Source organism: Diuraphis noxia, unplaced genomic scaffold (genome assembly GCF_037042655.1).
Source record: "Diuraphis noxia isolate RWA-SAM2 unplaced genomic scaffold, SU_Dnox_SAM2 contig0001, whole genome shotgun sequence".
Lineage (NCBI taxonomy): Eukaryota > Metazoa > Arthropoda > Insecta > Hemiptera > Aphididae > Diuraphis > Diuraphis noxia.
Window position 1 is genome coordinate 49838171 of NW_028301711.1, and position 25449 is coordinate 49863619.

The 25449-nt window shown below is 27.5% G+C and overlaps 2 protein-coding genes across 2 annotated transcripts; both read right to left on the minus strand.

Annotated features, from left to right (window-relative positions):
- Nucleotides 1–388: 388 nt before the first annotated feature.
- On the minus strand, nt 389–4073 carry LOC149060863 (uncharacterized). The gene is made up of 3 exons (XM_089217047.1): nt 3397–4073; nt 1774–2234; nt 389–569 (listed from the first exon to the last, which is right to left on the minus strand). The coding sequence occupies exons 1-3, from the start codon at nt 3680–3682 to the stop codon at nt 540–542; spliced, it is 777 nt and encodes a 258-aa protein (XP_089073173.1). The 5' UTR covers nt 3683–4073; the 3' UTR covers nt 389–539.
- Nucleotides 4074–17447: 13374 nt separating this feature from the next.
- Nucleotides 17448–23423, minus strand: LOC107162176 (uncharacterized). The gene is made up of 3 exons (XM_089217422.1): nt 22249–23423; nt 18771–19265; nt 17448–17707 (listed from the first exon to the last, which is right to left on the minus strand). The coding sequence occupies exons 1-3, from the start codon at nt 23060–23062 to the stop codon at nt 17688–17690; spliced, it is 1329 nt and encodes a 442-aa protein (XP_089073548.1). The 5' UTR covers nt 23063–23423; the 3' UTR covers nt 17448–17687.
- Between the last annotated feature and the right edge of the window lie 2026 nt (nt 23424–25449).

The window sequence follows — 25449 nt, forward strand, 5'->3', positions numbered from 1 at the left end:
ATTTATTTCAGAAAACTAATATTTCATTCATTATTATTAATCGTGATAAGGATTAAGTTATATAAAAATTAAAAATTAAAATCACTTTTATTGAGTATACATTCATAAAAAAAATTATAAATACAAAATAAATATAAAATGAAATATTTTGACAATGACAATGTATTAAATACATGATTAATAGTTTTATACATTTCATAAATTGTTATTAATATTATTATCTAATGTAATGTGATAAAATAAAAATTGCTTTAAAAACAATAAAATGTAATTAAAAATTAATTAATTATAATAAAAACTCACAAAATTTACTTGATCCAGAAAATTAAATTCTGAAGTAAATATGTACATAATTAAAAAATATGTTTCTTTTAAAATTGAGCAACTTAAATCTAAATTTGTTCATGATTCAATTATTGATTATCGATTATATTTTTAAGTTTATTAACTTATAAATTATTAAAATTATTAAAATCATAAATAACAATTATGATACCTTATCCTTTCATTTATTCTTAACTTTCAGCCTTTTGTAGTTTTCAATCCTTTTGAAGTATAGCTTTCAGACCCTGTAATTCAAACATAACAATAAATAAATTTAAAGTATAAGTATATATTTAAAAGCACAAACAAATATAAAAAGGTGGGTAAGCGACCGTAGCTCATGGAAATGGATGTGTAATTTGAAATCTTAAAATAATTTTTTTTTTTGAATATGTAATTACAATTTTAGCCTCTCAAAATTATCAAGCAGATTCGCTTTACCAACTGAAAAAAGCTGAAGTTGAAAATTGAAGCATTATTCAGACTATTTCAGGCGCGGATTCAGTAGGGGGCGGAGGGGGCGCCCCCCCGTAAGTTGTGTTTTTTTTAGGAAAAATGCCCAGTAAAAAGATTTAAAACTAATTTTAATACGTTGAGTGCCGTGGTCGACGGGTAGTAGACATTTTAAATAAAAGTAAATTTAGTGACTATATGTACGTTATTTATCTTTTTAATATTTATATTCATGACTCATGTTTTAGTTTTAATTTCACTATTTGGAATTTATCAATTGATTATAAAGTTGTATTAACCATAACTGTTTCGTGTAAGTTATTTTTGAACACAAATATGTGCGCTTGCCCACATATTATATTTTATTAGATATTTTATTTTGTATGTAAAATATTCGCCCCCCCCCTCCCCCCTAATCTGGGGCTGGATCCGCGCCTGGACTATTTATCATATTATATATAGATACAAATAAAAAAATAATACAAATAAATCACATCATTGTAAAATTAATATATTGCATGTGTTGTTTAATAGTTAGTTTTTGTATGTAATGTTAATTTATTGTGTACAGTATTATAAGAAAATTATGAATTGTCGAGAACACTGGCTGAGGAATCACAATTATGTTAGAACTATTCTATATTCAAAATATTTATTGCAACCATAGATAAGTATCTAATCTACCTACTTACATAGTAAGATAATATTATTAATTATAATTAAAAATTAATTTGTTGCTTTTTTTAACGAGTAATGAGTAACGTAAGAAACTTTCCAAATAGGTACTTATAATTTATATGGAAAGGCACCTAAATTGTGATAATAACAAAAATAATTATGATGGAATTTAATATATTATAACGTATATTATAATATGCTGATTATAACTTTAACATCAAAAATCAAACTACCTACTTACTTATTGGATTTATGATATATGCATATTATTATAATACTTTAAATATTTAACCCAACCATTAAAACATTAAACCTTACCATTATGATTTGGCTGTTAACGATTCTCAATGATTGAAGCAGCTTTTGATGAAAATGGTGACGCACAAAACTAATAGACTTCCGGGCTTTACTATGTTCTTTCATTCTACGCTCTGATATTATTGTTAAATGTCGAAGAACGCGAAAACTTTTAATCAACTCCTGTACTCCCATGCCAATGGTACTGATCGTAGCATTAGAAGTTGCAGAAGCCATTCTCTGATTGTAAGTAGGAGACTTATCAGAGAATTGTGTTAAAATATATTTCCAGGTCTTTGGAATTCCATTAGCTTCCAAACATGCACGATACAAATTACTTGGATATCCTCTAAAGATTGGTCCAAGTAGATGGTATACTCCAGTATTTGTTCTAACAACATTTTTTGATATTATAAATTCTAATCTTCCAGCTTCATACCTTTCACATAATATGGCTCGACAATCATATGACAACAAAGTTCCTAAAATTGTATAAACAAATTATAAATAAATTATACATATTGATTAGGTTACTCCAAACAGTTTTTTTTTGTCAAACATCAAAATTTTCAAATACTAACCAAATTCGATTATTTATTTTTAAAATAACAAATTTCAAAGTTAAATTTGTAAAAAAAATTCTTAATTAAATATTTTTAAGCTTTAAAATATAAATATGTATCCACAGTGAACAACGAATAAATCATAATTCTCATATTGCAAATAAAAAAATTGAGCAAGTGGCTACCGACGTACCTATTGTGTTGTTGTACATTAGGTGTCGAGTGGGTAACTGTAGTCCATAATTGATGTGTTAAATTAGAATTTATTGATATAAAATCGTTCTACTCACGAAAAACAATAAAGCAATTCTAAGCCAAGTTGGTCTAAAACCAACTGTGTAGTATATTTTATGATATAATTGATTTTAAGAGCACGTTATACTCATTATGTGTATCTCCATCTTACAAGTGCGTAACTATAAGTATTTTAAAACTGTAAATTGTTTGTACTTCTTAAATTACTGCTTATAACTCGCTTCAAAATTAAAATATAGTAAGAAGCCCATGAATTTGTCTAAATAATACTCTTACCAGTCTTTCCTTAAAATTTTATAAGAGGACAATTTACACTAGTTTTTAAACTAACGGAGCTAAGCGAAATCTGCTGAGCGTAAAATTTGTAATGTTACGCACTTGTAAGACAGAGACAACACATGCGGATATAACGTTCTCTTAAACAACTTTAGAGCAAGAAACATTACATTTGAAAATACGTAATAGGTACATAGAAGTATATATTAATATTTTTAATAGGTACCCACAAATATCATTATTGGATTACAACATAATAACTAAAATAGTTATTCTTGGTATGGAATAATATTATAATATTATAATCCATACTATGGATATCTAATTTCGTCAAAATTTGAACTTAAAATATTTAGAAAAATCTGTGCTTATTTATTATTTTTATTTTTTGGTTACATTATGGACTATTTATAAGAATCCTTGTTTTTAATTTTTAGTCTATTAGCTATAAAACTTGAATATTTTATTTTACGTTAATTATTTTTATTACGATTAAGCGTTACAACTTTTTAAACTAAATATTTAAAAAGAATTATATTTGATTACTTACCACTTAGTTCGACGACCATACCAATATCGCCCTGATCTAATCTAATGTTTTTGACGTTTACACACCAACTCGATAAGTACTTCGGTTCAGCTTGTACTCTGGTGTTCACCACATGTGGACTGAAGTAACTTGGCGGAGGCGGCAAATATGGATTAATTGAGCGAGTTGGTCCTGTTCTTAAATTAGTCATCAAATGAGGATTGTTGTTGGGCCTAACACTTGATGATCTCGCGGCCGGTGCGTGTGCCCATTTACCAAACATACTTGATCCTGATTGTTGATACATTTTATAAAATACTAGTCGTTGAATTAAACTCACAATATTTTTCGTAAAGATAATTCTATCTTAAAAAGTAAGACTTGACACAACAATCGTTAACACACGGACAACACAACAAACACGGACTGAACCGACACCAACGAAGACTGCGACACTACTGGTCACTACCTGTCCGACAAGTGTTTGGACAACGACCACGCGTTGATCCAACATCAGCGCCAGTCGGAAGGTGCGGAGTTATTGTGAAACCAATACAACCGGTATTTTTTACCTTGCTGAGGCAAAAAAGGTTTCTCTGTATATTCTTCTTGCGAGCGACCCGATCTAGCGTGGACAAACGGTGATCAGCTGCGCGATGTTATACGTCAGTCGACCACGGTGGGATATCTGTCTAGAATAATTTTTCTAACCATCTCCCAAGTATATAGATATTATAAGTTTAGAGTACTAATAAAATTGCAATATTTTAATCACTATTTTAACAATATTTATTGTACCCATAATTATTGTATCCATATCACGGTTGTTGGATGTCAACGGTCCCTTATGATGTCGGATAATTATTTATTATTGAGAGTATTTTTAAATTTTTTAAATTTTTTTTTTTGCTTAAGTATCTATTGAGTATCTAAATATAAGTCTAAAATCTATAGTTTTAGTGACGTTTTCTCTACTAGTCGTGTCTCGTAGTTAAAATGTTTTCCAAATTGTGACCCAAGATTTTTTTACGATTATATGCCTACTAATGTTGGCCAAAGTTTTTTAACGTGCGTATATTTTTCATGGAACGATTTTTTTATTTTATATGTTTTATATTTTCTTATTTCGAAATCATAAATCACTATGAACCATAGGTACTTGAGATTTTCACCAAATATTAATTGTATTAGATTTTTCTAAATTATTTTGATTAGTTTTAAACTAATCCTAAATATATACAAATTGTTCTTTAAATTCATTAAAATGTTTGGGTTTTCTTAAAACCATAATCCCCACTTCTAACGGCATAACTACGATATTATGGCTGCGGTAATTAAATAAATGCATGTAGACTTATGTCTGATGTACACATTGAGTTGGCGTTTCCCTCACTTTCATATACTGTTTCTCGTAAAAAGTGATTGCAACCGTTGCGCACAAAAATTGTAATAGAGTTAGTCCAAAATCATAGTGAGGTTGAATGGAAGAAGAAATATTGGCGGCCAGCATAAGCGTGATGCAGACGTGGTACATACCATATATACTATAATATCTACACCATTGAATTTTTGAAAAAAAATAGGATTTCGATCAATAATTTATTATGCTAATACTTTTGCATAAAATTCAGACTATAATTCTGCAATGAACTTTAAGTTTACTTTTCATATAATTATATTGACGCTATTACGAGTCACGAGATCTTATTTTTACTTAGCTCTGGCCCTCGACTATGGCGTTTGATAATGATTGATATAGATGATCCGTACTCGCATTAATATCAGTTATTAAGGAAGTAGAAGTAGGAATTTAAAATAAGTATCACTATAACCATATTATAATATTTATATAGGTAGAATTAATAATCTACAAACCCTTTCAATCCACCACTCTACACATTACTTCTAAAATTACTTTAAAATGGAACCGGTATATCAATTGGCCACAACACATTATAAAAACTTTAACACTCACTTTAATACTTTAATTGCTTTAAATTTTCATCTAACCCACTGGATTTTCCCCCACGAAGACTTAAGAGAAAATTGTGTCAAGATTTATTGAATAATTAATTATTGTAATAAAATACAATTTTATTGTTAACCTAAAAGTTCTGGTTATTTTTTATACGAAGAAGTAGATAATCACAAAAAAAAAATGTACGTTACGTTCTATCGTTGGATATCCTCCCTTATCGTGTATATCATTGTTGTGTATTTTTATATTTTCTAATATGCTTATTATGCCTTGTAGCGTAGATTATAAATATTCTATTGATGTTGTGAAAACGTGAAAATGTTTTAGTTCATGACACGAAATATGGCCGGTGTCTGTTAAAAACATAGTGGTCGTTTTGGATTTATATTAAGTGGGTATCAAACTAATTACGACAATATAAAACAGGTTCGTAACGTACAAAACCCGTTTGAGATTTTTTTCTGTACGAATTTCTTGCACTGGTTGCGAGAGTTTCCGGCTACTTTTTGTGTCACTGACGTATATAGTTGGGAACAGGAACGTATGCTGTGATTATGATTACTATTACTGTTGAACGATTAACTTTACTGCCGCCACCGCCTCCAGTACGGGGTGTGTGCCGATGATATCAAGGCTGAATAAAAAGTAGTGACTAGTACATACGACCCTGGTACCTCCGACTCCCGTTTCATGGATGTTGGTGAAATAACATAACATAACATAACATAAAATAAAATAACATCCATGAAACGGGAGTCGGAGATACCAGGGTCGTATGTACTAGTCACTACTTATTATTCACCCTTGATATCATCGGCACACACCCCGTACTGGAGGCGGTGGCGGCAGTATAGTTACTCGTTCAACAGTAATAGTTATCATAATCACAGCATACGTTCTGTTCCCAACTATATACGTTAACATCATAGATTTTCATTTCACATATTCTGATACAGTGTTGTACTAACAAAGGGGAGGGGGGGGTAAACCTCCGAGATTCAGATCTAAGTACGCCACTGTTCGGGGGGTCTATTCCCGAAAAGTATGTCGACGGTCATTGCCATTGAATTATATTATATTTTGTTTCCTCCCTCATTTACACGCGCAACATAGTTAAAACACTTTCAACTTATATATAAATTATCGTTTTTAATTTTTTATATTTTTATTATTATTTAACTTAGAATCTACACGTTTTATAAAACTAAATTTAAATAACGTTTATATTGTTTTGAGACAATATTTAAAGAAATCGATGTGTCCTTCTTAAATAAATAAATTACAAAAACAACAATTTTTGATTAAATGCGTTTTGTCTTGAAGTTATTAACCCCCAGATGTTTAAAATATAGGTCTTAACCCTCCAGGTCTTCAAAATTTGAAAGCGCCTAAACACACAATAATAGAAATAATCGTAAAATATTTTTTTTAATAACTGAATTAAAAGTTAAATACAAAAAAATATTCTGTGATAAAAATTGAGCCGAAATTTTACGCTCAGCAGATCACGTTTATCTACGGGAGTTCAAGATTTTGAGTGAATTGACCTCTTGTAAAAATTTAAGGTGACATTATTATCGAGAGCTTCACATAAGCTTTTATTATATTTTAATTTTAAAGCAAGTTATAAGTATTTTGAAAATTGTAAATTATTTGTATATCTTTAAATACTCATAACTCGCTTTAAAATTAAAATGTAATAAAAAGCCTATGAGAAGCCTTCGATAATAATGTTACCTTAAATTTTTATAAGAAATCACTCAAAATTTTAAACTAACAGAGCTACACGTGTTCTGCAGAGTGTTGCTATGTTACGCACTTGTAAGACGAAGACAACACATGCGGGTGAAACGTCCTCTTAAGAGGACGCTACACCCGCATGTGTTGTCTCCGTCTTACAAGTGCTTAACATTGCACAAACTGTTTCGCGCGGGAAAGAACCGAGAAAGTTACAGTTATAACTAAGAAACGATATTTTCACCACATAAAGAGGAGAATTTTGTCTGTGCAATATCGTTTTTATTTTTTCGATATCAGAACTACAAAGAAAGTTATTCATGCTTAAAAAACACAAAATTAATGTATTATAAAACAATAAGAATTTTTTTTATATAAGTGATATCAAAAAAATAAAAACGATATTGCACAGACAAAATTCTCCTTTTCATGTGGTGAAAATTTCGTTTCTTAGTTATAACTATAACTTTCTCGGTTCTTTCCCGCGCGAAACAGTTTTTGCAATGTTACGCACTTGTAAGACGGAGACAACACATGCGGGTGAAACGTCCTCTTAATGATATTATTCATATCTCTATTCGTTAGTTATCGTCGTTTTAAAATGACACGTGACGTCACAGGTTCCATCGGTCGGTCACCGGCCTATTTCAATACATGCATTTCCTCGACGCGTCGTTAGTCATTCATTTATATATTAACTTATAATTCTCAAAATGAAAAGCTGTTTTCATATTACAAAACCATAGATATTTTACCACAACCTAATACTAACATTCTATAGAAATAATAAATATTAAACGTTTATTTATCCATAATTTTACATATTTTCGTTAAATAATAACCACATTCCACCATCTACCAACGTTTTGACTACCACATTATTTTAATTATTATTATTTTATGATACAGTTGCACAGAAACAAGTACAATTGATGATAATTTTCAAATTCTAACCACATTGATTTCAATATCCAAGCCAAATTTTGATTGAAAAAAGTGCTTATGGCTTTTAAAATAAAGTGTTATACAAAATAAAAATAATGAGGATTTCGACTTTTTATTTAAATCAAGGAATTATTTTCTATTTACTATTACATACGTATATATAACCGTATAAGGTATAACATAATTATTTATCATATATTATTTTCAAGATCAAATTACAATTTAATGTACCTAGTATGATTATTTATTGAATATAATAAAAATAATTATAATAATAAATATACACAATTATGAGGATAAATATTATGTAATTGATTTTTTGAAACCATTTTACAATTCATTTTTTTTCAGGGTACTTATTTCTTATCTTGTTAATAAGTCATAACACATGCAGGAATGACAAAAATAATGACAAAAACCCTAAAATAATTAAACTTAGCTAGTAATCGTACTAAAATACCTACCTAATATAGGCTATAATATATAATTTTAATGTTTGAACACAATTTAAAGATTTGTGTTACCCTGGCACCCCAAGGTCAAAATTTCGACTTGAAAACTGTTTGGTATTATATTATTTATTATGTAAAATTTTGTAACCACATCGGTGCCCCGGAAAACAGCATTACAAGTTCCGGGTGCCAGGGTAACATTACTTTATTAGATGTACAAGACAACAGCTCAAAATGTTGGAAGGTTATGTACGTAATATATTATATATAAAAAACTGATAATTTTATACAAGCTCCTCCATAAATCGTTATTGTTAAAATTTAAAAATATGAAAATACATAGGCTACAATGCTGCATAGGTACAATCTTTTTCAAAATAATATTTGTGTGTTGATACCTGAAACATTTAATTTACATATATTTTTATATTTTATAATTGTATTATATAATATATTTTACATTTTAATAAAATGCAAGTTTTTAGGGAAAATTGATTGCAATCTACCTATAATACTATAGTAAATTATTTTAATTACAATATTACCATAAAATATTTTGTAATTATATTAAATAGTCATACAGACCAGGGTGCAGTTGACCAGTTTCCCTCAACGGCTGTTTTTTGCATTTTAAAATATACCGGTGGAGGGTTTTTAAATTCAGGTTTATAATACCAACCCATAAAATGGTGGAGTTAAATAGGTAAATAATAATCATAGTATAAAAATGATAGTTAACTGGTATAAAGAGAATATTTTACCAAAGTACTTAATTTTAAATGTGTGTAAGTGTAAGTGTAATTATAATTATTGTTTTTATTATTTTATTATATCCACCTATTCATATTATTTTTATATATTTTACCTATCATTTTATACAATTTTTTTATTATTTACGTATTTCTACCAAAATTCGTAATTTTTTCATGCTTCAATAATTTTTTAAAAAAATTTAAATTTTTCCTTGGATGGTTCTAAAATAAATGTAATATTAATAAAAGCTGCGAGATTTATTGTTTTTCAACCATCGTCCGCGTCGCATCACGCCTAGTCCCGGTTATATAAAATTAAATCATATAAATCGTAATAATATGTTATTTTAACTAATTATGGTTTATTAATTATTAGTTATAATTAATATAACTAAAGTTTTTAGTGTCAATATCAACAAAATCGTTAGTCAACATAATCGACGAATTTCAAATATATTGGTTTTAAAATCATATATTAACTAATAATAAATTAATAACACATGACTAATGTTGTATACCTTCTTATTTTCTATAATTTATTAGATTTCAATTATTATAATTTAAAATTCAAAATTTGAAGGTATTTGAAAACTCGTATTAGCGGGAATGTCTACCCAAATGTTTGTTATGTCTACGGGTGCCCATAACTTTACCAATAAGTTCAGCTATTTGTGAGGGCTTTTTTATGCAATGTACAGTATAAAAGCTTAGACGTAATCTACAATAGTTAAAAATAGCCAAAAACGACATTTCAATGACCTTTTTATTATAAATATTAAAAAAGATTTGTTTAAAAAAAAGATAAATAATAATTACATAATTTATGTTTTAGTAATAATAATCGATGTACTAAACTGAAATAAATATAATATAGTAAAACTCGCTTGAAACGCTCTTTAAGGGACCAGCTCTCTAGAACGTCTTAAGCGGGAAGCGTCTTATGCGGGAATGAAAAAAAAATGACGTGATTGAAATATCGAGTTAATTTTTTTATTATTAAACATAATTTAATGGGAAATACACTTATAAATTAATTATAATCACTTGTCGTATACGCCGATTACTCGAACGTACACCAATAAACGAACAAATTAATTATAAGCACTTTTATTAAACACTTTGACGTCCAGTGGCGATCGAGTCACACGATCACCACCTGGCTCTGACACCGGTGGTCAGTGATAATCGAGTCACACGACTACCGCCAACTACATTTTTATGTATCGGTGTATCGCTGATGGACGATGGACGATGATGTTTGTTTGATTATTTGCATGATTATTTCGTCACATGTATTTAATCATATATTGCAATTGTGAATGACAAAAATTTTATAAAAATTTGCAAACCTATTCAATTCTACACGCAATTGGTAAATAAAAGTATAAAACCCAAGTCAACAATCAGGTAAAAGTAAATATATGACAACATAATTAGTAATTACAAATGATAAAAAAAAAATATATATACCTGTATAAATTTTCAATAGAAGTTAAATTTCACATTATTCTTGTATACAAATAATAAAATGTTGTTAAAGATATAAAATAAAGGTGTCATTTAAGAGTATATGACATGATAATACCTTCCTACTTATAAATATATAATTATAGCAATTTGCTTACACGCCAAAAATTTAACAATTTGTTGAACTATTTCATATTGAAATGAGAAATATGTTGCAATAAGTCAATAACCAAAAGGTATGATAATAACATTTTTTGTTCTTTTTAAAATTACGAAAGTATAAACATCAATCATAAAACAATTAACACGGGAAAGGAAAAAAAACAATGTAGCATTAGAGAAAAATGAATAATATGCAGTTTTGATTAATAGATATTAGGTCTAAAAAGTATTACTTAGCTATAATAATCTTACAATATTGATTGTTACGTATGTACTATTGTGTAATTATTTATGATATAGGTATGTTAAAAGTTCCATTAGATAAAATATTTTGGTCAATTGATGAGCTAAATATAACTTATACATTTCTAAAAATCTAATAATTTTTATAGACAAAAAAAAACATAGTTAATACATCATTGAATTAAAGATAAAAAGGTATATTATGCATTAAAAAGATAAAATATATCAATATAAGATATTATTTTTATTCACATTTTTTTTTTATTCATAATAATATATTTAAAACAATTTTTGAGTAATATTTGTTATTATTTGTTAAATGAATATAATAAGACCTTATATTCATATTCATTATGTACTTATATTATACGTGTATATGTAACTTAAAATATTAATTTAAATAACACGTACCTATAACTGTTTTGTACCTATAGGTAGTTACTAGTTAATAAATAGTATGTAATTTGAAAATTTTTCCTATAATAAGCAGTATAATTAATATTCTATTTAAATTTAAAAATTCAAAATTCAATGTAATATTTTAGATTACTTTTTTTTTCTTTTTTTTTTACCATGATAAAAATAAAAATAATAAAAATTAAAAAATTAAATACGAACCTTTAAAGTTATGTCATTCACACATGTGAACATTAATGTTGTATTTCTTCGTAACGTAGGTACTTAATCTCAAAAATACACAATAATGCTGTATGAATGCACACACACACGCTAAGTCAAAATATCGCGTAAATATATAATATGTACATATCAAGTCAAAATATCGAATTTACACTTTGCACAAAAATTCGTATTCGCGAAAATTGTGCTAAGGGAAATACCCAAATAAATACACGTAATAAAAAAAATAAAATAAATACTTGAGGTAAGTACCAAAACATAAATATATGCACAATAAATGTTGAGTCAAAAATATCGTCTAGGTATATATTATAACACACAAGCTGTGGAAAGGTTGAGGTACCAAATCACGCATAAATTCACGTAAATTCAAAAATCCGTGTACACACATAGGTACACAAATCTTGAATCAAAAATAACGTGTATATAATACACACATACAAGCAGTGCCAAGGTTGAGGTACCAAATCACGAAAAAAATTCTCAAAAAAAAATCGTGTATACACATATACACAAACACACACACAAACGGTCGTAGAGTAACACGTAAATCTTGAATCAAAAATAACGTGTATATATCACACACACACACACAGGTCGTAGAATCACGAGCCACGAGTTGGGCGCCACTTTGTCGTATACGTTGAATACTCGAACGTATACCAATAAACGAACAAATTAATTATAAGCACTTTTATTGAACACTTTGACGTCCAGTGGCGATCGAGTCACACGATCACCACCTGGCTCTGACAATGGTGGTCAGTGGTAATCGAGTCACACGACTACCGCCAACTGACCTCTTTTCTGTCTTCACATATTCCTTAAATATAAGTTTTACAATCGAAACACTATAATATCGCGTAATATCGATATTGAGTTTAACCTAGTTACATTATACTTACTGACTAAGCTTAAAATTATACTAATTGTTATTGTATTACGCCATTACTTAATTGTTTTAGTATTTTACCAGTTGGCAGTTACATACGATTGTTTACTTAACCTAGTTAATAGTTCTAATTGTAATATTTCTTATATATTATGCATGATACAACACACTATATACATACTTTCTTATATTTTTGTGCTACTGAATTTAATTTTAAAAAATATTATTATTACATATGTATTTTATTATTGTTTATTAAAATATAATTATCTATTTTTGATTGTTTAAGGTTCTGACAATGACTAATAAGTCTGATAGTTATGTTATATATTTGAATTTTTTATTTCAACATACAGGGCCCGGCAAAATAATCTCCTGTATTGAGAGATTGTGCTGTGTGAGTTGTAGTGGTGGTATAAATATGAAGGGGTATCGATCGAAAGCGGTTACGCGCCATTTTTAATAGACACAAATCGTTGAAGAGGATTAAATTCATAATGGTGGTTCTACGATTTAAAATAGACGTATGAGGGTGTTCATTTAGCAAAACGGCATAGTATTTGTAATTCAAAAATGAAAGATTTTTTTCTGTATCTTTGTTTGTTTAGTTGTAACTACTTTTGAAATACGGGAGGTTTTTTTCTGGTTATAATTGAACTAACTTAATAGCTTAATAATATCTGTTTAGAATACATCGAGAAACTCTAGTACCTACGTCATCCTCTAATTAATTTTTATTAGTTTAAGTTGTTTCTTTAATCACAATATTTAATGAAAAAATACATATTCAAGAAACAATACTTCATGTAGTGCATTCATCTGCCAACCAAAATAGCATGGTTAATGCAAATTATTGTTAATCATAAGCGAGTGTACAGGGGTGGCAGGGGAGGCACCACCCTCCCCTGCTAGATTTTCTGCTTCAACAAGATCTTATATTATACCTACCAATTTTTAATAACATTTAAATAATTATATGTATAGTTTCAAATGCTCAATATTCAGTATTGGTATTCTGGTACATACACTATGGAACTTTAATAAAACATATTAATATATTATACTTACCTATTTTAAAAGTTTTTCAAATTATGTTTTTTATTTATTAATTTTTTTATTATGTATTTTTAATTATTTTTAATTATAACTCCTTGATGAATAAAGATATTATTATTAGAAAGAACTTATTAAAATCTTTTTTGATAATTTTATGTTTAATCTAATTCTTAACCGCATAGAACAATATCATTATTTAATAGAACCATATACTTGATTTTGTGTGAGGATTTATTTAAATTATCGTTGCCTCACATCAAGGTCTTAACTGGGAAGAATCAGAGGGGGTCGGAGTCTGGATCTAAGGTACTGCCTCCCCTGCCAAGAAGACCTGCGCCTTCGCTTATGTTGTTAATACTATATTACTATGTCATACAAATACAATCTATAATCTACAAAATTATAAAATAACTACTCTAAACAAATTTCGGTTTAAATGAAAACTGTGTATGTTAAGCCTTCAATCTGATTACACTCTAACGTAATTTACTACACACACATAATGACAGCTCAAAACCCAAATGTTAACGTCATTTGAATTGCCTAAATATTACTCCTTAAAACATGTTACTATCGAAAGATCAAGAAGTTTCGATTTCGAACATTTACAACAAATTATTATAGTGCAATGAAATTATATAGTTTTAATATGGTAGAATTTTAGATAATAAGTTATGACAGTAAATATAAATAGAATAGTAATTATAAATTGTAACAAAACGTTGTAATTTTTTTATGTAATACTAATACTCCAAATAATTTTACTAATTTTTAAGTATTTCAACTTCCCTGCCCTAGTTATAACTTATAGCAGCGGTTCCCAAATTGCGAACTTCTAATACATTCTAAGGGCGTCACGGTTTATGACTCATAATAAATGTAAAGAATTTTTTTTTTAATTTCATATTAATGAGTACTTTTGTATCCTGTTTTTAAGGTATTCACAGCAGAGCACCATTGCTATATTTAGTCCAAAAAAGGGCACCACGAAAAAAAGTTTGGGAACCGCTGATTTATAGAAGCTAAAGATTTTATTGTTGATGTACCTACCTCTCTTTTTTATCTTGTTTCTATTAAATAATCCTTCTTCTTTATTTGGTATTTTGGTTACTACCTATATCATAAAAAAGTATCTATTATTAATCTATAGTTTTTCTGAGAGCACTGCTAAGAATGCATAGTTATTTTTTTATCTACAGCATTTTCAATTCACTTGACTATAATATGATTATTTTCAAATTGTCTTTTTTTGAGAAATATTATCAGTTATCACCAATAAGTGGCATCATACTCTAATTTATCTGAAAACACTAGTATCGAGATCAAATCGAGTTTCAGTTAAAATGCACAAAAATGAAAATCGTTCAATAAATTGATGCATTAAATGCCAACTTGTTTTAAAATATCTAATGGTATATGTAAATAATATAATATGTAGCCATGTAGGTACGAATTGGTGTTTATTAATTAATACACCGATGGCCAATGAACTTCAAACGTACACAGACGTCTAGTGGCAATCGATTAATCGAGTCACACGATCACCACACTCTGACCATATAATTTAATTTTTGATATTATAATACAGTCAACTCGCGATATAACGAAATTCGATATAACGAATAAAACTACCTGTATAACGAACAAATGTAATGTATTTATGTCCCCTCGATGTAGCGAAGCGTTTTTGATCAAAACTCTCGCGATGTAACGAATTTTTATAAATTTGAGCTTTCGATTACGAATTTTTAATTTTAATTAAAATAAGATACATGTGACATGTCTCTAGTGTATAACTCTATGAAAAATATATAAAAATAAGTATGTTGCTATTACCACATAATAGATTACGAAGTTTTTCTGATGATTATCATGCGATAGTACCTACACTCAACTACTCAAGTACAGTATCGCAATTAAGATAAGACATATTATGTCGATTAGTGGCTCTACGCAAAATATAATATATTTTATACATATGTATACGAATAATAAAATTATTAAATAAATATGTACATACATATGTATTTGTATTTTATTGATTTAAATTTTGAATTTTTGTTTTAAATCTCGTTATAACGAATTCAACTGGTGTATTATCTTGATATAACGAATTTCGATGTAACGAACTTTCGATATAACGAATTTTTTCTCGGTCCTTTGAAATCCGTTATATCGCGAGTTGAATGTATTATCTTATTACACACAGACGCTTATTTGAAATCGAGTTTCACGATCACCAAACTATAATTCATTTTCTGACGTACACTATTTAAACACACACAATAATTAAAACTCAAAAGGTAACACTTTATTAACAATTTTGACCAACAGTGTTTTCAGTGACTACATCAAGTGATCACCACTGAAGGACCCCCGTTTTTCCAATACTATTCCTTTTAATTCCCTTGTCGAATTACTAATTTATAGTATTGTAGAAGTAAAAAATAATTCCAAAAGTAATTATGCTGTACAATATTTAGTTGGGAACTCTAAATGTTCTAATAACTATTGCATAGGTGGTTACTTAAAAGTTAAAGCGGCTATAGCTTATAGTCATAAAGGTACAGGGTATACTGACTATACCGTTATCATTAGTAATGATGAATACATCACAATATTTCAAAATGTATTGAATTTTTTAATGATTTTCATTTAATTTATTAAATAAAAGTAATATACAAAACACAACTATACAAGGAATTAATTTTATACTCGGCAGATCAGGCTTAACTCAGTTAGTTTAAAAATTAAAATGAATGAAGATTAAGTTATACAAAAAATTTACAACTCGTTTCAAAATTAAAATATAGTAAAAAGCACATTAAGCCGTCTAAATAATATTCTTACCTTAAAATTTTAAGAGGTTTATTTATTCTACACTAGTTTTTGAATTAACAAAGTTAAATGAGATCTGCAGAGCATAAAATTTACTGTGATACCCACTTATAAGACAGTGACAACACATGCGAGTATAAGGCTCTCTTAAGATGCGGGTAAAGTTCACATTTACTGCAGCAATAACCAAATGTCTAAGTTATTATAAATTATAAATATCCAAATTTTAGTTTTCAGTATTTTGTACATAAATGTACTTACTCAACCAAATATTACTATGGATCAAAAAACACCACTAAAATATTTTTTAATGCTCAAGCTGTCAAATTCCATCAAAGAATAAAATAATTTTAATTATCACTAGTTATAATATCCTAGATAATAAATTATATTTTTACTGCAAATGAATAAATCAATTTTAACTTTTTATTTTGATTAATATTGTTTAGGTTATTATTCATATAGTAATTACATTACAATTACTTACATTACATCATACTTTTTGTTGGTAAAAATAATATTAATAAATTGACATTAAATGTAATTAAATAAATCATTTTTCATTTAATTGAAAAATACAATAAAAAAAGTGAGAAAAGTAGCAGTAAAATATGCTGAAAATAATAACTAAATGGCAAATAGGCTTAAATGCTATAGTTACTTATAAGTAAATATAATAAGAAAAACCAAAAAAATAAAACAAACCACAAAAAAAAATTTTAAATAAAAAATAGGTTCAATACATATGATATGTAGAGTCAAGATAATTTTGAAATATCTTTATGTGGGTTTACAAATAAAAAAAATTGATTAATAAATCAAATTCGCATTAAAAAAAAACTTATAAATATTATGTAAGCTTTCAAATAATATGTAATTGTAACAATACTATTATTAATAATATTTATACATAACAAAACCATTAATTATTAATTATGAACTAATAGGAAGACAAATATAACAAGATTTTGATTTAATATAAAACAAAAATAAAAATAAGTTAACAGAAATATAATCTAATGACACAGTACTTCTGGTGTCAACTTAATTTAATACACATATTTAAATTGTCCAATTTTTTTTTTTTTAATTAGGCACTGTTTAAGTTTCTGTCATTTTGATTTCTTAGTTTTTTTTTCATGCTGTTGATACTATTCATCCATCTTCTCATCTATAAATAAAAAATTTAATATAATTAATAATTATTGTTGTCGTAGATTTATTTACCACTAAAAAAAAATAGTTGATGATAATTAATTTATAACAGTTATTTATTTTAAAATCAACAAATAGGATTTTAGTGTAAGATTACAAAATTGAATCAATATGCTGGAAAGTAAATTTGTTTAAACTATTTAAATCTAAGTTGGTCTCTCTAAAAATATCTCTTAGTTTATTATAGTTTTATTATTAATTCATTATAATGTTTTTAAATCTTATAATGTACATAAACAATTGCTCAATTAAATGTAAATACTTTATTTTTTTAAATTGTCTCAATTAGATAGCAATGTTTTTCATTAGTCAAAACAATTAAGAAAAATAAACATTTGCTAACCGATTTAAGTTTTTAAATTCCTTACATTATCTGATCAAAATGTATTAAATATTACATATTATACTATCTATATATAAACAACCTATGCATATCAATTTGATTCAAATAAAAAATAAATATTAATTCTAAGATCATGGGATCTAAAAATGGTAAAATATGTGGAAAAAAATTATAAAATATGCTTGAAAAAACGTTAAATATGCAAAACAATAATCAAAAACATATAGTATTGTTATTACTTATCAATTAATATTGATTAATACACAAAAAAAAATTATGATTGAAAAGTAAAATATGGCAAGTACCTAATCGGTTGGAATTTGACATTTTATTGAACAGAAAAAATAGAAAAAAAAAATTTTTTCATTAATTGTGAAGTTAAATACAAAATAAATATATGTTTTATAATACTTATTAAATATTTGCATTGAACCACTTTATTGTTTATAAATTATTACATTATTATTTAAAATACATAGTTTAAGGAAGAAAAAAATTGATTTTTTGAAAATATTAAATATGCATTTTTAATTTTTAATTGTGAAGCTCAGCATTGTATAGCTTGGATTTCTAGCTTAGTCTGCTATAAATCGAGAGCATACAAAATAATATGCAACTCCTATAATTTCCAAACCCTAATTATATGTAAATAATATATTTTATAAATAATATGTACCTGTATTGAACTGACTGCCAATTATTAAGCAAGCTTTAACAAACTTTCGATGAAATTTGTGCTTTAAAAGTTGACTTGGAGTATGACATGCTTCAAATGGTTTGATTGTTTTAGATGCTGATATTTCTGACAATTGTTGACGAAGATCACTATCATTGAGTAACTCATGTCCAAAAACAACTTTTGATCCAGAAGATTTTTGACCAGTTTTTTTTTCCTTGTTATAGATTGTGCCTTTTCTAGTCATACTTTTATTGAGATTTATATCGACTTCCATGGACAAATTTGATAAAATATTTCTCCAAGTCTTTGGAATACCATTTGCTTCTACACATGCACGATACAAATTAACTGGAGATCCTTCAATGATTGGACCAATTAAATGGTACAATCCATTATCTGTTTTGATAATATGTTTTGTCTTTCGAACTACCAAAATACCTGCTTTATGAGCTTTCTTCAATACTGTGGTTTGATCTCCTGCTAATAGAGTACCTAAAAATACAAAAATATTAATATACTAAAAAAATAAATATGTTTTTAAACAGATAATAAAGTAAAATTAAGGATATTCTTACAGACATTATTTAACAGATATTTTTATTTTATATTTCTTTAATTTTGTAGGACATAATATTGAAATTATAGAAATTAATAGGTAAAATGTAAGATAAAAATGTATCTTGGAAATCAAGCAATTTTTTGCTACTTTTGATAGTGTATTGTAGCATCAAAATTAATTTATAGGATATTAAATATGTGGTTACTATTAGTTATTACCTATTTATTACAGTATAATATTATATAAATAGGTTAATAGTCATCAATTAATCATTTGATCAATATTGAAATTAGAATTTGGTTTGCTTGCCCTTCAAAGAAAAGATGCATATTTATGTATAGATTGTAATATTTTGATATCAGCGAGGATGTCAGCACACAATTAATTATTTTCTTTCTGATCCACATGCAAACATAGCAAATTAATGTTAAGCAGAACCAATTATGAGATTGTTACTTTTAATAATAGAGTGAATTCATTTATTACCATATAAAATGAAATATGTGCTAAAATCTGTGAATTAGTCTTTTCTCACTACTATATAATATATATATGATCTAATGTAGAAAGTTTGTCATTACTTATTACTCATTAGTGAGGCGGGGTTTTGATGCATTTTGTATTGTTTTCTGAGTCTAGATACAGAATGCTCGTTTACCTTATATATGTTTCATTATTTTTGAATTAGAATAATAAGTTTTCATTTTATACTTTTTAGCATTTTTTTGTCAATTTTAAATTTTAGAGAAATTTAGAAATTTTGGAGCATTTTTGATTTTAAAACTGTATTTCAAGATTTTACACAATTTGTAAATACATACAACAATCTATAATTATGTACCTACAGGTAAATAAATATATGATTTAATAATCTAAAACTATGAAAAAACAATAAAAATGTACACTAAGGCATATAAAAAATATTATAGGAATACCTAATAAACAATACATAAAGAGATTACATTATTCTTTCAAGCAATAAATCAACTGTTTTCTACGATAATTTTTTTTTAAGCTCCGGAAAATGATTCAAAGTTCTAGCAACAAAGCTGTATATTATTTTAAAAATGTACCAAAGCAATTCAGTATGTAAAAAATCATATAATGACCTAAAAAGTGATCTTTTGTTTGCAGCAGAAAGTGTAAATACTTTAAGACATATTATCCTATTAAACATGAGATAATAATAATAAGGAATAATATAAAATATACGTTTTACAAAACAAAAAAATGTGTAAAATACATGAAATAAATATTATAGAAGTAAAAAAATAAAAGTTACAATTAAAATTGATCCATCTCCATCAAATCAAGTACTTTTTAAGATAAAGTATGAACAATTAAAAATGTCTGTATACTACCCATTGCTGGATGATATTATTCATGGTATTAATTTAAGATTTTAACAAGATACAATTGGCTTTATAAATGCTATAGCAGATATTTTAAATTTAAATATAACTTCTGAGATATCTGGGATTTTGGAAAAGTTTGTAAAAATTTCACCAGACGCTTTGATTAAATCAAACTTCTCAAGAATTCAATAGACAAAAATATTATTAAACAAATTACTAATGAATCTGTGTTTTTGTGGCTGGATTGGTTTAAACATTAAAAGACTCCGGTAGATATAATATTGGTATTTGTTTTTCTTAATACAACAGATGTCTATCATTATATTCATCAATAATTGTTTGTGAATGGATATATTCAAAATTAAATATTGTTAAAAGTAAATTAAGGAGTACTATGGCCCAAAATGGTTTGAAATCATTAATGTTACTTTTTACAGACCAAGAAATAACCTCTAATGTTGATGTACATTTAGTTATTAAAGAGTTTAATAATATAAAAGTAATAGGAACTTGTTATTATAAATTTATCATTTTTGTAAAAGAATATGAAATAAAAAATATAAGTAATATTTATTTGTATATAATAATTTGTTAAAATTGAACAACATTGTTTAAAGAGGGCCCAAAAATATTATGGACACCCCCTGAAATTTAGGTCTGCACATGGAATTGACTATTATGAACTATAGTAAGAAAATTATCTGTTTTTATGTGGGTTTTATACAATATGTCGATTACAAAACAAATTCTAAAATTAATATAATAAAGTGTAAATTAAAAACAATAAAAACCTTCATAACTTATTTAAAATCAGAGTTATCATACAAAAACTCAGATAATGTTCCTATCATTAAATTTTATTTTATTAAATTCATTCTAAAGTTTAAGATAACAAAGCTAGAAGTGATCTGCTGATCATAAATTTGAAATTTCCTATGTTATATTTACTACAAAGACAACACATGTTTGTGTGCAGAGTCCTTTTAGAGAAAATATAAACATTGGAGTAAGGTACAATAAATTCCCCATTCTATAGACTGTCTCAAAAAAGAAAAATCATTTGGCCAACCAATTTATGTCAGTGATGGACATCTCCCGGTGATTTCCCGGTGTTAGCGTGAGCATATTATGGTTTTCAATACACAAATTGCCTCATTCACTAAGTGCAAAAAGTGATTGTTCTCTTCAGGTTTACTTTACCCTCGACTTTACCTATCTAATCTAGACTTTGATCGTACTATTTTACCAAAATAAACCTCTACAATGGATAAACAGTTGTTGAAATCAAATAAAACATAAGTCAGTCAGAATATGGGTTCCATAAAGTTTAAGTGTTTGTCGATTGCCGATAAAAGAAAGTAATAGCAGCAGTGAAGCAGGTGAAAAATAACACACAATTTTTCCCCTGATTGTTCAAACACTCGGTAAATCGAAAACCTCTATACATTGAATTTTTAACTCGGTCCTATGAATTTTAAATGATTAAGTGACTACTGTACATCAAGTTAGGACTAAGTACCTGAATCTCTATAAATATCAATAAAAAAATGTTTTCAATTACCTGTTAATGTAATGACTGATTTTGAATTGCCCTTATTTGATTTAATTTTCTTTGTATTAACTGACCACTTAGTTAGGTACTTCACTTTACTTTTTCCCAGACTTCTTACTGAACAGTTAGACTGATCTTGACTAAGTTGAGATGCGCCAGTATTGTCACTATTATTTAGCATCTGAACAGACTGGACTAATTCTGAATCAGATTCTATGGTGTCATCATTTCCATTATTCATGGTAGTAGATGATGCATTATCACTTTGTGATGGCTCAGAACATGGTATTGGCACAGTTGGAGATAGACTTTCTGGTTGTTGAGTATCTTTTTGAGCAGAGTCATTATTGGTTAAGCTTTCTTCAATAATTGTGTCACATATATTCATTGTTTTATTAAGAATATTGTTTGATGGGTTGTTAAGTGTCAACATTGTTCTAGGTTTAAAATCAGCAACTGGTGGTTGCTTAGATGAATTAGTAGGTTCAACATACTGCTGATTGTATACTTGTGACCCGCCATCTTCCGTTGGTTTACTTAAAGGTTGTGCGTCATTATCCAAAGGCATCTGCGTTATGTGACGAGTGAGGTTTGTGCCATTGCGTTGTCCATCTTTTGAGATGTGTTTTATACGTTTTATGAATAAATTGAATTCAGATTCAAATTTACTAAAAGAATGTACTTGCAAAAATTGATCCATTACATCGCGCAACTGTGAACTTTTTTCTTCAATTATATCATTAAATAGAAGCGTTTCAATTGCCGGTTGTGCCATCTGATGCGATTGAAAAGTCGAGCTCGGCGTAGTCCTTTGGTTCGCCATATTTTAAAACTGATCCAAAGTTGTCTGATGACGATGATACGAGAACAACGTTAGACGCCGATATAATTAAGCGACACAACAACACCGTTTGTTTAAAACGAACGAACAAACAAAATAACCGAACGAAATAAAAAACACGGAAGATTGTCGTCAGTTTACGTTGATAATAATCTTGCTTTGTTCTTAAAGAAAACAACAGAAATCATTTATGGAAATATGGACACCAAACAACAAAAACAGAACGCGTCTGCTATTTGAATTGTCAGTAATGCAAATAGCAAATTGCAAATGCAGACATGCAGTATCAACAACCAACTAGTCCAAACGTAAAATTTCAAATGAAAACAGCCAAGGCCAAAATGTCCTAGGAGGCATGGATGTATCATGAACCACGGTAGACAGCAACACAATAACGGTAACCGCCATGAACCACGGTATCGTATACCTCCACGGAGCCAACAGTGTTTACGGTTAATAACATCAATTATTATTACACATATATTAAAATGTAATGCCATTCATTACTGTAATATTATTCAAAATTATTGTTATTAATCATTCTAATCTATAGATCGTTTTATGCAATTGATGAATAATAACGATAATTATTTTTTATCGATTTTCTATTCAATTTTTTAATCCCAACAATGTACCTCCATAAACATGGATCTATAAACTAAGTTATATACCTTACACCAAATACCTTTTCATTTATAGTATTTATACCAAACTTATACTATGGTTCCACTAAGCTAACCGTAGTAACTACTAACAAAATATGTACAAGTACCACCGTACTAGAGTCTCTGGACAGTCTGGACTCCATGATAAGAACCTAGACCTACACAGGCGACAGCGGACTCAGGATTTAAACCGCGGGTACCTCCATCAACAAAAAAAATATTGAATATTGTAATAAAGAATAATTATTTGGAAATTTTTGAAATTAATCATTAATGATTATTGACGATACCTACTGAATAGATAGGTAAATACAAAAATACGATATAATATTAGTATATACTATATTACGTATGGTAGTATTCATAAAATGTATTAATTTTAAAACATACAAAAATTTTAAATAGTGGATAGAAGTGTTTTATTTTATAAAGAATTTAGAGTGTTATGAAACTAGCTCATTTTTAATCAACATTGAGATATCTATATTCATATTAATTCATTATTCAATAAAAATACCTATTTATTTACATTAAAATCCGCGCCATAGTAAATGAATAAAAAGTTGTCTTCTAAAAATCTTAAATATGATTATTTTAATATTTTTCCAACTTTAAATAGAAATTTTACAAATCAATCACAATTATTGATAGTTGATGTGTTGTGTAGAATGTTGATAATTATGAATAATATGTATTTTTGTGTAACAAATGCTAATTGTCTTTTAGTAGGCAGATACCTCAGCAGTAATAGTGGTAGTACCCAAGTGGGCTAGCCACTAGGTGAAAGTCTATCTAACTTCTAGTTAAATAAATATAAATCAAACCTAAGCTGCACGTCATAAATAAACATCAAAACAATTTGCTTAGAAAATTAATTTTAAATATGATAATTAGTGGGCAGTTCATGAAAAAAAAAATCTTCAAGTAGGTATTACCTACCCTGCTGTACAGTAGGAATCGAGTGTACCACATTATTGAGTAGGTGCGTAATGGTTGTGTTATTGTTAAATTTGAATTTTATGAGAAATCATTGTATATGATTAAAAGTACTAAGCAAGATTGTCAAACTTATTGGTGATCGAAGTTACTAAACGATTATTTTAGTAATAAAATTAAAATTTTAACAAAATATTGGGATTTTTTTCTCACGATTATTTTAAAAAGTAAGTACTGATAACTTTTTAGCTTCTAAAAGTACCAACTAGATCCAATTCACTACCAAAAACTACCCACAAGAATCAAAGTCGATGATCAGAGAATTTTTCTAGCAAAAAAGTATCTTTAGGCGTAAAAATAAAAAACACATTGTTTTGAGTCGATATAGGTACTCTTCAGCCTTCGCTCTAATTAGAATCTACAACTCACTGAATAAATTAAAAATATATTAAATTGTAACCAATGTAACCCAAGTATTTAAATACCGGACAGTGGACACTACAACACTAGTACTTACTAAAATCAACTATGTGTAGTTAAGGGGACTAGGGGAGAGTCGTCGTCTACAGATAGACATGTTCATATTATTCTGTTCATCAGTAAGACAAGTGAAATAATTTTGGGTTAGGTTTTAAATTGTTTCCTCCAAAAGATAAACGTGTTTTCATTGCACAGATTAATACCACATAATAATATGAAATTTGTTTATTTTTATTAATTATTTCATATATTTACGTCATAATCTATAATGATAACGCATTAACGCGG